General features: G+C 42.5%; 1 protein-coding gene across 3 annotated transcripts in view; it reads right to left on the bottom strand.

Moving 5' to 3' along the window:
* The window catches only part of SV2C (synaptic vesicle glycoprotein 2C), a 275,854-nt gene that overhangs the window by 105,356 nt on the left and 156,076 nt on the right, over nucleotides 1-14,422 (bottom strand). For all 3 annotated transcript variants that reach the window (XM_081513944.1, XM_081513942.1, XM_081513943.1), the window contains one exon: nucleotides 500-680. In XM_081513944.1, coding sequence (XP_081370070.1) covers nucleotides 500-680 — 181 coding nt within the window. The remainder of the gene's footprint in view (nucleotides 1-499; nucleotides 681-14,422) is intronic.

Below are 14,422 nucleotides of genomic sequence, written 5' to 3'. Positions count from 1 at the left end.
CAAACCCAGATCTCCTGCATTGCAGGTGGTCTCCTGTAGTTACCATAGATCAATTAAATAATATTTACTTGAGACCCTCTCATCTTGGATTTAAGAGCATAGTTGAATGGTTCAAAGCTTTAATTAGTTCATAATAGGTAGGACTAGAGCTATTTCTGGTTTAAATTTTTAGAAGAAAAAACACCCACTCATGAATGTGCAGGGCCACAGATACAGCATTCCTTTGAAAACAACACCCATTTCCTAGACATAAAACACTGAAAGAATCAGCCACGGGAACACAGATGTGTGTTCCTGTCTCTTCGGGATTTAAAGGTTGATAATTATAATTCTAAGAATCAGCATTATGGCTCCTAAGGCTGACACAAAGATAGGAAAGGAAATGCATTAAGGTATAATTTCTTGGTAATGAGAACCTCTAGTGTGGAAAACATGTACATTATGTCTTTATGTAGAATAAACACACTACTATAAAATCCGAAAGAGAAAAAAACCTTACCCGAATCCAGAAAGTAAGCGACAGAAGAGAAAGAAGCCATAACCTTGGACAAATGAAGACAGGAAGGCAAAGAATCCGTTGATAGACATGCAAATCAGAAGGGACTGCTTCCTTCCCACTTTGTCTGCCAGGCCTCCCCAGAAGAACGCCCCCACCATCATGCCGAGGTACACGATGCTGCCTGCAACACACAGAAAACAAAGAAATATGTCAGAGTGGGCATGAACGACACTCGGAACAGCAAACGACCAAGGGACAGACGACATTCTAGAATTCCACATGGGAAAGAAGCTCCTTTAAAAATAGATTCTGCAGGACACACGAATCCGCTTTCAAGTGGGAAAACAAGCTTTGTGGGTCCCCACTGGCTGCCATGGGTGATGGCAAGGGCAGAAGATGAGACGGTCACGTTCTCCCCAGCCTTGTGGGGAGGGGCACCCCCAGTGGGCAAGCATAAGGAGTCCCCATAGAGAACAATCCCGCAATTTGATTCACGGCTGTGTCACCTTTGTCCAAATGCCAAGCTTAGCACCACAGCAAGGCCAAGATGGGAGACTGGGTCAAGGGCTTCCAGGTCAAAATGGATCCTGCAGCCTGCTTCAAGCCTGCGCTGCAGCAGATGACCTGGGCCATAGCCAGACTCCTAGGAAACTTCTAGAAGATTGCATGGGTTCTTTCTCTCTGGTTCTCCTGAAAACCCTGGCCCTTCCTTGAAAGGAAGGGTTATTAGGGAAGGTAAGTTTACAAGAGTTAATCTCAAAATGGTCTTCCAAATCCTGCTCAGAAAAGAAAAACTTTTTCTTGACATCAGGAGCTTAAGCAGAAGGAAAATCGCTGCTTGTGGTTTGGAGTTGTTCAACTCACCATGGTTGGCTTTGCTTTCATAAAGGAAACAAATGGAAAAAATCATGAGTTAAATAGATGCCCCTCTTGGTATCACTGAGTAAACAGCTGAATTTTCCAATTCACTTGCTTCTTCTAAAAAAACCAAGCCCTCATTAACTCTGTCCAGCATCTTTTACAGGATGATATAATATTAGGTATGGCAAATGTTATTTTCCCGGAAGTTTCCAAAAATGTATGCAAGGTCTAGGGGAAATGGCATAATTAATAAATGAGAGTTTTGGCTTTAAAACAGCTGCCCACTACATCTTTTACTCAATTCTGCTTTTTTCCTTTGCTTCACCAAAACACCATTTGACTAGTCCCTTCTCAAACAAGTGTTTAAGATGCCCAGCAGCATCTAGGCTACAAGCTGCGAAAACACTACCTTATTTATTGCTTTAGGTTAGTTAGGGAAATATCCTCCTTAAACATTCACATGAATTCACTTGCTAACAGTTAATAAATTAATATGAGACACAGAAGGAGAGCACTTGGCAAAGTCTGGTGACCCCACATCAATGACATACAGAGGCTGCCCTGCAGACAGACGAGTCTAGACAACTACAGGGAATGGCAAATGTTGGCGCAATTATACAATAAGACACAACAGAAACTGTTTTTATTTAGACTGCGGTGCTGAAAGGAGATGGGCGGTTATCCTTTGCCTGGGTAGGGATGGCCTACTTTTCTCTGTACTATGTGGCTGACCATACAAAGACCATCCTACTCAATAAAGAGATTACTCATATCATGAGGCCCAATGCGTGTCGAGAAGACAATTTAAAGAATGTATCAACACAAGGCACAGGGATCCCCAAAGTAGATTCACCCAGGAAAATGAATATGGGGCATATCTCTTACTTACAGCCTAAGAGGCTTGAGTTTGCCACTCATGCCTCTCAGAAGAATTATCAGTAGCTAAGCTGTTTGATGGACTTCTCAGGTGGTACTAGCACTAAAGTACCTGCTTGCCAATGCAGGAGATGTGGGTTCGATCCCTGGGTTGGGAAGATCCCTTGGAGGAGGGCATAGCAACCCACTCCAGTATTTTTGCCTGGAGAATCCCATGGACAGAGGAGCCTGGCAGGCTGCAGTCCAAAGGGTCGCAAAGAATTGGACATGACTGAAGTGACTTAGCACGCATGCATGCAAGCTACTTGATGATAATGTCTATCTTTAGAAATGCCTACAGGTCAGAAAGGGAGCTGCATCGACCAGGAGCAGCCCATGGCTGCTGCCATCTCAAGACTTAGACTCTTTCTTGTAGCTCTGGCCCCAGGAACAAAAAAATGGTCACTGGCACTTGTGGAACTCTTACCAGTTCTAACATTTGTTTGAATTAACTTACATAATCCTCATGACCACCCTTTGAGGTGAATACTATGGGAACACCATTCATTGGGGGGAAGCTGACGTACAGGACATTAATGATCTAACCACAGAGAAATGAGTGCTGCCTACATCCCAGTCCGTCTCTTTGTACAACGTGGTGATGATTCCTTTAACCTTCCTGTTGCCCTCCTGGGAAAACATCCCAGTTTGTCCAGGCTCTTGTGTGGCGGTAACATCTGAAATTGAAAGTGGTACCTCAAAAGTCTCAGAGGTGCCTTCTCTCTGGATGCCACCCTCATAGAATTAGAGCTAAGTCTTGGGTAGTGGAAAATGACAGATGGGAGCTTGGGGGACACACTGCTTCATCCCACCCAAGTGTGTGACCTGGGATGCACTGCTTACTCTCAGGTACTCTAGATGGGTACATCCCCGACCCTTGGTGGGGGAGGTAAGGGAGTTGATGCTGCCAACGGCTGGGTGGTGCCAGAGCAAAAAGGAAAATCCAACTTCTTGCTACGAAGAGCAGCGCAGGCGTGCTAAGTCACTTTAGTCGCGTTCAACTCTTTGCAACCCCATGAACTGTAGCCCTTCAGGCTCCTCTGTTCCTGGGATTCTCCAGGCAAGAGTACTGGAGTGGGTTGCCGTTTCTTCCTCCAGGGGAATCTTCCCGGTCCAGGGATGGAACCTGCATCTCTTATGTCTCCAGCAATGGCAGGCAGGTTCTTTACCACTAGTGCCTCCTGGGAAGCCCAAAATGAGTAGGCTCCCGCACCATGCCCTGAAGGAGCTGTAACCCCCTTGCCTTTCCAGTGCAGGATGGATGATGGTCCTGCTGGGCGGGTCTCCATGTCCTGTCATCCCCTTCTGGGCCATCCCTTATAGCTACATCTTCCCTAAACCAGATCAGAGCATTACAGAGTGATGATTCCAGCACTTGCAGGGCTCATAACCGGATGCTACATTCTCCGCTCAGCATGAGTGCAAGGACACAGCCCCACCTGGGAGTTTTTTAAACCTCAGGGGTAGTAATGGCTAAGAGCTCCATTCCTGCGAGGGAGACGGCTTAGTGACCTGACAAGGGCAGGAAATCCTCATTTATTATTAGCACCCTGTACTTAAGCCCCTTGCAAATAAAATTTAAAGATAATACTTATGAGAGATTTTAATATATAAAAAAAGAAAAATGCCCTATTTTTCAATTCCCCCAGATATATATCTTTTTTTTAAAAAAAACTCATATATGCCCCCATGGCCAATAATTCAAACCACACAGAAAAGTATAAAATGAAAATAAAAGTCTTCTCCCTAATCCTTGATCCTCTTCCCAAAGGTAACCATTATCAATTTTTTTCCAATTCTTCCAGAAAGCTCATACATATAAATATACAAAATGGATATCCTGTAGGAATTGCTTGTTAAATATAGATTTATTTCTGCACCACCCCCCACCATGAAGCATTTATCATATCTCGTCTTTCTTAGAAATCTTTTAGATTTTTAAGCTAAGCAAACCAGAAATAAATCTCTGCCAGGATTTTAATTACTTCTTCAAAACACATTTCATTTATTTCAGAAGAGCATTCACTATCAGCTAATAGGGGAAAAACAGTTATTTCTCCATCTTTATTATTTCTATGCCTAAAATAAATACACCAAATTTCCCTAAATGAGAGGCTATTAAACCCAATTTTAAAGAATTTACAGAGCACCTACTATGTATGACTTTTCCTGAAGGCTAGAAATACATGGATTTATAAGTCATGATCCCCGACCTTAGGGAAGGAAAAACTTAGCAAATCTTCCTCCGATGCCTACTGTTAGCCAGGAGACAAAGGAGACAGTTTCACATCCGTTATTTCACAGAACCACCCCCACAGCCCTCTGACCAGGGCCAGTACAGAGAGGGGCTTCTGGGGCAGGACCTTCCACAGCCTCCTGGGGACACACAACCAGACAGAACAGGGCACTCAGGAACCGGGCTGGAGTCCCTGAACTCCGTGTTTACTCCATCAAGAAGGCTTAAGGAGCTTCTAATTCAGTGAGGGAGACCCAGGCCCATAACTGAATGAGCCCAGCTGTGAGGGGTGTGTTCCGGTGGAGGGGTGACTGGGGGCAGAGGGGCGGGAGGTGGCCACTAATTCTGACTGTGGCCTCTGAAAAGGTATTGCTGAGAACGGAACATCTGAGAGGATTCTGAAGGATAAGAAAAATTTCAACATAGTATTAAATTCCTCCAACAAGTGACAGGTTTAGAGGAAAAAAAAAAATAGCATCTCAATTTGACTCTGACTAAAAATATGTTTCAGATCCAAACATAATAATAATCTTTGGTGTCTACGTTGGATTACTATTGGTAATTAGACCAACTGTAGCTAGACTTCCACTGGGCATGCTATGGACAGGATGAAGCCTACCCAACAGTTTATTCCAGACAAACAGCACAAGTAGGAGAGTCATGTTTTGATCATGTGATCTAATTAAAGCCAAAACCTCTGAATATTAGCAAAGGCACACACTTGAGGGGGGAGAGATGGAATAAAAGTGGAAAGGCTCTGGATGTCTGCCTTGTTTTCATGATTTCATTTTGTCTTCACCATGTTGAGATAGGGAGTCCTTGAAAATTGAGAGGCGGGATAAGCTCTTAACATGACCAGCCTTCTCTGATCACCACTTCTCATGAGGCTACTGACAGAATTTAAAAGTATTTTAGTCCATTTTACAGGTGGGGGAACTGAGGTTGAGAGAGGCCAGCACTTAAATTCAGGTCTTCCAGATCCTTGTTCCCAAGAGTATGATCCCTGGATCAATAGCACTGGCACCCCGGGGTGGGGGTGGGGCACTTGCTAGAAATGCATACTTTAAGGCCCCACTCTGGACCTACAGACTCAGGATCTGCATTTGACTAAGGTTCCCACATGATCTGTGTGCACTTGAGGATCTGAAAGTACTTTTTAAGCTGCTGTGCTTTCCATTGAAACATATAATCTAACACTTTTTTTTTTAAGTTTGCATTTCTCTAACAGATATTTGAGCGGAGGAGATGCAGACCACAGAATATTTAATTTCCAAAACACAGAACAAGCAAGATCTTCCTACATGAGTTGGAGATGTCCTAAGGGTGAGCAGAAACTCTGTGCCTCTCCTAGGACCTGCTTTCTTTATAGAAGCTAGAAGCAGACCTGCAATGTAGAGAGAGACCAGGCTGTGATGCTCAGACCCTTTCCTGAATCTAATGAAGACTTTCATTCAGCTGGGCTGTCAGGAGGTTGAACTTGGCCTGAGAAATCAATATAATCTGAAGCTCACTCTCCTCCCATCACAGTGGGGGCTCAGGACATCCTTGGCTGGCCAGCCTCTTGGTCCAGGTCTCTCAGAAGACAGAAAGAGGCCTCAAGCATCACCTCCCCATTAAGGGATTTTCTAACATGGGAGCTGATTCCACTTTATTTAATCATACCCTCATTTCCCCCGACAAATATCACATTTCCATTTCTGACTCTTTGCTAAGCTGCTTTTGATTCTTTCTGACAATCCCTAAGGGGCACACATCTTTTCTCCCAGCACCATTCAAACTACATTTAAATGAAACAGAACAATTTTAAGAAACGGAATAGAGTGTTTTTCTCATAATAACTTTAGCCATTAGTTAAAAAAAAAATTATTTTAACCACTTCAGTTATCTATGGCTAATGTATTACCCAATAATTCATTCCACCATTTATTTATAGATTGATTTTCAATTAAAAAAACCTTCTGTGATAGTGTTCTGAATTCAGTGATAAATAATCTCCATGGAGCAATGCTCACACTCACCTTTTATAAGAGGATTTTCTTAGGTTAAAACAAAATTATAAGTCAAAATAAAACAAAAATAAATCTTTAAGAATAACAATGACAGTTCTAGAGATAGTTATTAAAATGAATAACATAACATCACTCATCATATTCACAGGATTGAGGGAAAATGAGTTACTCCTTAAATTATTCTCATTATTTTTCAGATGTTACACAAGAGGCAGGTGCATTTATTGTCCCAAGGATAGGATTTTCTACCATTAACTTGTGTTATACCCATAGTAGACACCCACTTAGCCAATTCTTACTTAACCAACTCAATGGATTAACAAACCCACTCACAACACACTGAGAATTATTTCTCATCTTCCTTCTTCTTCCAATAAATGCTTTAGGTTTACTGTTTTATACCCAACCTGCTTATGTGAGTTCTGCTGTTATTAGTTATGAATCCAATTAAACAGCAGTCACATAAATAATGAGATATGAGTATGAAAGGAATGGGAGCTACTCCTATGAAACTAACTTAAGAAAGACATGGGGAAGATGGGGTGCAAAAGTAAATATTTATTTAATACACTTATTAAATAAATGTATTAAATAAACATCTTTATATTAAATATTTGTTAAAGAAATGTATTAAATTATATTAAATAAAATCTATTAAATAAATGTGAGCAATCCAACTCAGACTGAGAAAAATCATAAAGATGAAAGATTCTGTGCTTAGATAGGGGCATATTAAAGACGTTAAAACTGAAAATTAAAGCCACATGATGGCTATGGAGATACAGGAAAGACAAGGCGGGGTACTTCATTTCAAAGATACCTACTCAAAGGGTACCTTTGTTCCTGCACCTGAAGATGGTTGAATGAATACAAGCCCATGTGTTAAAACAAAGTATTTAAGTCCCTATGTTGATCTGCATGTTTTCTTGCTTTACCAACTTTTCCATTAACTGACCAATTACCAGTCTGGATTTAATTAGGTAGTGGGATGTCTACCTTGCCTCAGAGGACCCGTGAAGACAGGCTTTGCGCTTCAAGAAATCAGGTTTGCATAGCCACTGAAAGAGTCAACAATTACCCACTATGTGGTTTATCGCATCACTGAAGGCAACACTAAAGAGCATCTCCTTAAGGTCAGTTCCAGAACTCACAACCCTCCTTTCCTTAATTTTATTGAAGATTCCTTTTTTTCCACTGTGTACTGGAAAAATCCCTGGAATGAGAGTCAAGATATTCAGGACTAGTTCCAGTCTCCCTAAACTAGCTGTAAGCTCTCAGGCTAATCTTTCAGCTTCCTACATGTCAAATGGTAGGTGGTGGTCAGCCCTGTAAAGCTGAACCAGGCTCTCTTCTGTCTGGGGGAGAAGGGGGACTTCTTTCCCTTGCTGGCCTCTTATGCATCCTCCCCACCCACCCACTGATGTGGAAGCTTTCACAGCTGCTGCCCTGTGCTCACTCCTCCAGGGCCCCCAAAATGGTGGGTTACGAGTGTGGACAACCCTTGGCCAAGACCACACTGTAGTCCATAAAAGGCTGATTGCAGGGACAACTGTGCCTCCCCCTGTGTCTTTGCAAATCTTCTTCAATTCAAAGAAGGCTTCAACATCTTTAACTACAACTTGATATTTCTGATTATTACTGGTTTCAAATTCTGCTCTTGAATTAGAAATGATAACAAAAATCTCAAGTTCAGTACCTATTCTATTGGATTCTTCCATTGGATGTGCTGAGAAGTGGACCCACTATTAAAGCAATGGGAGGTTGAAATGGGGGAAGCAGAAAAACTGTTTTTGTTGTTGTTTAACCAAATGCAATACTCATCTTTATCCCGCTACTATTTACCACTCTGAACTCTGGGTCAGGCAGTAAAGAGTGAAGAGTCCAGGCTCTTGAACCATATGGACTAGATCTGAATTTCTGCTCTAAGGTTTACTAAATATTTGATCCTGGGTAAGTTTCTTTCTTTCTTTCTTTGTGTCTCAAGTTTCCCCTCTGTATAATGGGATTAATAACAGTACCTCCCCACACACTGTTTTTGAGAGATTAAATGGGTTAAATAAAGCACTAAGAACTGTGTGAAACACAGCTGTTCAGTAAAAAACAACTAATATAACTGTTGGTATGAGGAACAGAGCAAAAAGGGGAGAATCAAATGGTGATGGAAAAGAGACAAGAGGAAAAGGGGAGGGGCTCTGGGATGATGTAGAAAGTAAAATTACAGATCGTGGCCTCCCTCAGCTCATGTTCTGAATAGAAGCCAACTGAAACAGCTCTGGAAATGTGAGCTAATTTTTTTAATTTCAAAGACTTATTCTTCTGCATCTTGAGATTATTTAAATAAATAATCAATAGTCTTCTCCTAAATCCAACCCCTGACTTTGCCCAATTACTACTATTTTTTAGTAGCCACAGGTAAGGGCCATTGGAGCATTCAAAAGCATCTGTGGATTTTCAGAAAATCAAATAAAAGTAAAGGAAGTAATAATATCAAAGGCATATGGACAATAAAAACTCTTTCCAATTTGCAATAGAGAAACATTTGCAACAAAAGTCAGCTCACCTTTGCCAGAAAGAACTGTAAATATCAGATGCAGACTACAGTGCATCTCCGACTTTTATATTTGGAAAGTCTGACATTTAAGTCCATTGGTCAAGGCAGACTGATGTAGCTGCTTGTATAGGCAGGTAATTCCACATCATGCATTATTACCACTTATTACTTAAGTCCACCTGGGCACTAAACAGCCTCTGAAGGCCCAAAGACACTGCCACTGAATTCAGTAAGCCAAATGCAGAAGGGGAGTCTTGAAATGGAAGACCAACCTACTTTCTAACTTTTCCTCAAATGGCCAGGATAGAGCACGTCCACTGGACAGGGAAAGAAGTATTTAAATAATTTTGCATGGAAAAAACATTTGCATATATGGCTCTACAGAAAAAAGGACAACAACAGCCCCCTTGGTATTCAAAGCAATAAAGAAACAGGTCTTGGGGGTTAACCTGTGGTGCACCACGAATATCACACATCAATTTCACACCAGTGGGATCCCTATTGGGCTTTCCTGGTGGCTCAGTGGTAAAGAACACACCTGCCAAAAGTAGGTTTGATTCCTGGTCCAGGAAGATCCCCTGGAGAAGCAAATGGCAACTCTCCCCAGTATTCTTGCCTGGACAATCCCATGGACAGAGAAGCCTGACAGGCTACAGTCCATAGGGTCGCAAAAGAGACAGACACAGCTTAGTGACAACAACAATGGAATCCCTATCTCCACAAACGTCCTCAACTCCTAGGCCTGTGCTGAGGGAGCAAGATGGTAATTGATTAAGTCCTTTCTTGGATCACTAAGCCAACCAATGGAGCAAAGGATCATTGATCTACAGCTCTTAGTTGAGCTCCTGTGAAAAGCCAGACATCCTGCAGGGCATGAGGGAAGGGGAGGGCGGAGGACAGGGCTGCAAACAGGGAAGGGACTAGGCCCTCCCTCTCGGGAGCCCAACTCACAGGCCCGTGGAGTGGTTCCAGAACCTGACTGCACATCAGATTATCTGGGAGATTTAAAGAAATGAACACTGATGCCTTGGCCACACCCGGAGATTCTGATTCTGGGATAGAACTGAGGCAACAGTACTTTTAAAACAAACTTCCCAAACTATTCTAATATGAAGCCTGGGCTTTGAATCTTTATTTCCTGGGAATTGAAAAATCTGAAAAAAAGTTCAGTTCAATTCAGTTCAGTCGCTCAGTCATGTCCGACTCTTCGCGACCCCATGAATCGCAGCACGCCAGGCCTCCCTGTCCATCACCAATTCCCGGAGTTTACCCAAACCCATGTCCATTGAGTCGGTGATGCCATCCAACCATTTCATCCTCTGTCATCCCCTTCTCCTCCTACCCCCAATCCTAGCATCTTTTCCAGTGAGTCAGCTCTTCGCATGAGGTGGTCAAAGTATTGGAGTTTCAGCTTCAACATCAGTCCTTCCAATGAACACCCAGGACTGATCTCCTTTAGGATGGACTGGTTGGATCTCCTTGCAGTCCAAGGGACTCTCAAGAGTCTTCTCCAACACCACAGTTCAAAAGCATCAATTCTTCGGCGCTCAGCTTTCTTCACAGTCCAACTCTCACATCCATACATGACCACTGGAAAAACCATAGCCTTAACTAGACAGACATTTGTTGGCAAAGTAATGTCTCTGCTTTTAAATATGCTGTCTAGGTTGGTCATAACCTTCCTTCCAAGGAGTAAGCGTCTTTTAATTTCATGGCTGCAATCACCATCTGCAGTGATTTTGGAGCCCCCCAAAAATAAAATCTGACACTGTTTCCACTGTTTCCCTATCTATTTCCCATGAAGTGATGGGACCAGATGCCATGATCTTAGTTTTCTGAATGTTGAGCTTTAAGCCAACTTTTTCACTCATCTCTCTTACTTTCATCAAGAGGCTCTTTAGTTTTTCTTCACTTTCTGCCATAAGGGTGGTGTCATCTGCATATCTGAGGTTATTGATATTTCTCCTGGCAATCCTGATTCCAGCCTGTGTTTCTTCCAGCCCAGCGTTTCTCATGATGTACTCTGTATATAAGTTAAATAAGCAGGGTGACTATATACAGCCTTGACGTACTCCTTTTCCTATTTGGAACCAGTCTGTTGTTCCATGTCCAGTTCTCACTGTTGCTTCCTGACCTGCATACAGGTTTCTCAAGAGACAGGTCAGAGGGTCTGGTATTTCCATTTCTTTCAGAATTTTCCACAGTTTATTGTGATCCACACAGTCAAAGGCTTTGGCATAGTCAATAAAGCAGAAAGAGATGTTTTTCTGGAACTCTCTTGCTTTTTTGATGATCCAGCGGATGTTGGCAATTTGATCTCTGGTTCCTCTGCCTTTTCTAAAACCAGCTTGAACATCTGGAACTTCACGGTTCACATATTGCTGAAGCCTGGCTTGGAGAATTTTCAACATTACTAGCGTGTGAGATGAGTGGAATTGTGCGGTAGTTTGAGCATTCTTTGGCATTGCCTTTCTTTGGGATTGGAATGAAAACTGACCTTTTCCAGTCCTGTGGCCACTGCTGAGTTTTCCAGATTTTCTGGCATATCAAGTGCAGCACTTTCACAGCATCATCTTTGAGGATTTGAAATTGCTCAACTGGAATTCCATCACCTCCACTAGCTTTGTTCGTAGTGATGCTTTCTAAGGCCCACTTGACTTCACATTCCAGGATGTCTGGCTCTAGGTGAGTGATCACACCATCGTGATTATCTGGGTCATGAAGATCTTTTTTGTACAGTTCTTCTGTGTGTTCTTGCCACCTCTTCTTAATATCTTCTGCTTCTGTTAGGTCCATACCATTTCTGTTCTTTATCGAGCCCATCTTTGCATGAAATGTTCCCTTGTTATCTCTAATTTTCTTGAAGAGATCTCTAGTCTTTCCCATTCTGTTGTTTTCCTCTATTTCTTTGCATTGATCACTGAGGAAGGCTTTCTTATCTCTCCTTGCTATTCTTTGGAACTCTGCATTCAGATGGGAATATCTTTCCTTTTCACTTCTCTTCTTTTCCCAGCTATTTGTAAGGCCTCCTCAGACAGCCATTTTGCCTTTTTGCATTTCTCTTCCATGGGGATGGTCTTGATCCCTGTCTCCTGTACAGTGTCACGAACCTCTGTTCATAGTTCATCAGGCACTCTGTCTATCAGATCTAGTCCCCCTTAAATCTATTTGTCACTTCTACTGTATACTCATAAGGGATTTGATTTAGGTCATACCCGAATGGTCTAGTGGTTTTCCCTACTTTCTTCAATTTAAGTCTGAATTTGTCAATAAGGAGTTCATGATCTGAGCCACAGTCAACTCCTGGTCTTGTTTTTGCTGACTGTATAGAGATTCTCCATCTTTGGCTGCAAAGAATATAATCAATCTGATTTCGGTGTTGACCATCTGGTGATGTCCATGTGTAGAGTCTTCTCTTGTGTTGTTGGAAGAGGGTGTTTGCTATGACCAGTGCGTTCTCTTGGCAAAACTCTATTAGTCTTTGCCCTGCTTCATTCTGTACTCCAAGGCCAAATTTGCCTGTTACTCCAGGTGTTTCTTGACTTCCTACTTTTGCATTTCAGTCTCCTATAATGAAAAGGACATCTTTTTGGGGTGTTAGCTCTAAAAGGTCTTGTAGGTCTTCATAGAACTGTTCAAGTTCAGCTTCTTCAGCGTTACCGGTCAGGGCGTAGACTTGGATTACCGTGATGTTGAATGGATTGCCTTGGAAACGAACAGAGATCATTCTGTTGTTTTTGAGATTGCATCCAAGTACTGCATTTCGGACTCTTTTGTTGACCATGATGGCTACTGCATTTCTTCTAAGGGATTCCTGCCCACAGTAGTAGATATAATGGTCATCTGAGTTAAATTCACCCATTCCAGTCTATCTTAGTTTGCTAATTCCTAGAATGTCGACATTCACTCTTTCCATCTCCTGTTTGACCACTTCCAATTTGCCTTGATTCATGGACCTAACATTCTAGGTTCCTATGCAATATTCAAAAAAAGTAATTACCATTAAATGAAATACATGCTATAATTAAGGTGAGTACATTCTGCTTAAGGGGGAAAAAGAAGGAGAGACTTAATTAATTCCAGGGAGTCTGGAAAACTCCCCATAGAAAGTCATGGTGGATCATGCTAAGTTCTGAACAATGAATAAAAGTTCTCCAAGTAAGAGAGGAGAGTCCCAGGGAAGGGAGGAAGATGAAGTTCAAAGACCTGGAGATGTGTCATAGCACCACAGATAAAAGGGCCTCTAAGTGGTTTAGGATGGATGGACTGCAGCATTCACATGCAAGGGTGACAGTGTGACAGATGAGGCCAGAAGGCAGGTTGAAGGCCATCCAAAAAGTCAGCCTTTATCCTCTGGGAAACTAAACAACAGACTGGACAACATCCATACCTGAAAAGATCATTTCAATAGCCCTGTGGAGCATAAACTATGGGAAAGACAGAGGGGTGGGGGTGGGGAGGGCAAGGGAAGGAAGAAGAAGGAAAAGTCTGGACCAGGGTGAGGCAATCAAGTTCTAAGAAGCCCTGAGCACAAAATTTAAGGAAGCACTCGCCCTCGAGTGCTAACTCTGCATCTGCACAACCCTGCACAATTTAAGGAGTGCTTCCTTAAATTTGTGCTCTAGGCCCCTTACTTTCCTCATCCTGGTCCTGGCCCTGGAAAGAAACCAGTTGTTGAAATATTACTGAGACGTAGCCCAGGGAAGGAACGAAGGTAGCCTGATCTAAGGCTGCATCATGGCAGTCAGAGAAGCAGGGCAAGGCTTGAGGTAATGTTAGTAGTCAGAGGTCACAGTTCTTGGAATATGAGGGGTGAGGCAAGGAAGAGTGGGAGGTGACACTGAGGAGTTTGGCTGGGGATGGGTCACAATAAAATGAATGAAGAAGAGGAGTCCAAGAGAGGGACAGGCTTGACATAGCCTCATGTTTTACACACATGAGGAAGAACTTCACATCAGTAACCCTTAATATGTTATAGTAACAAGGCAGAATAGGGCAGGCAGTACAGGGGATACAAGCAAATCCATAAAGTAATGATCAATATAATTGATAATCAGGATATATTTAATACTTCCTGGAGGAAGCAGGGCTTGAGTGGAGCTTCAGAAGAACACCCAGGAAGAATATGACTCAGAGGATGGGCAGACTGGCATGTCTGCTTATGCTCAGATATACAACAGTGCAGGGAGAGGTCTGGAGTGGGAAACGGCATGAGTAGGTCAGAAGGTGAGCAGAGTAAGCAGCCTGGTTACAGAGGACAGGTTGGGCATGTGGAGAAGTACAATTAAACTGGATAAGTAAGAGAAAATCCTTAAAAAGCAAGTCAAAGCAATTTTAATTAATAAATAGAC

This window comes from Giraffa tippelskirchi, chromosome 7 (genome assembly GCF_054371585.1).
Source record: "Giraffa tippelskirchi isolate mGirTip1 chromosome 7, T2T-mGirTip1v1.2.pri, whole genome shotgun sequence".
NCBI lineage: Eukaryota > Metazoa > Chordata > Mammalia > Artiodactyla > Giraffidae > Giraffa > Giraffa tippelskirchi.
Note: the sequence above shows the minus strand (reverse complement) of the source record. Positions and strands in the feature narration are given on the sequence as shown.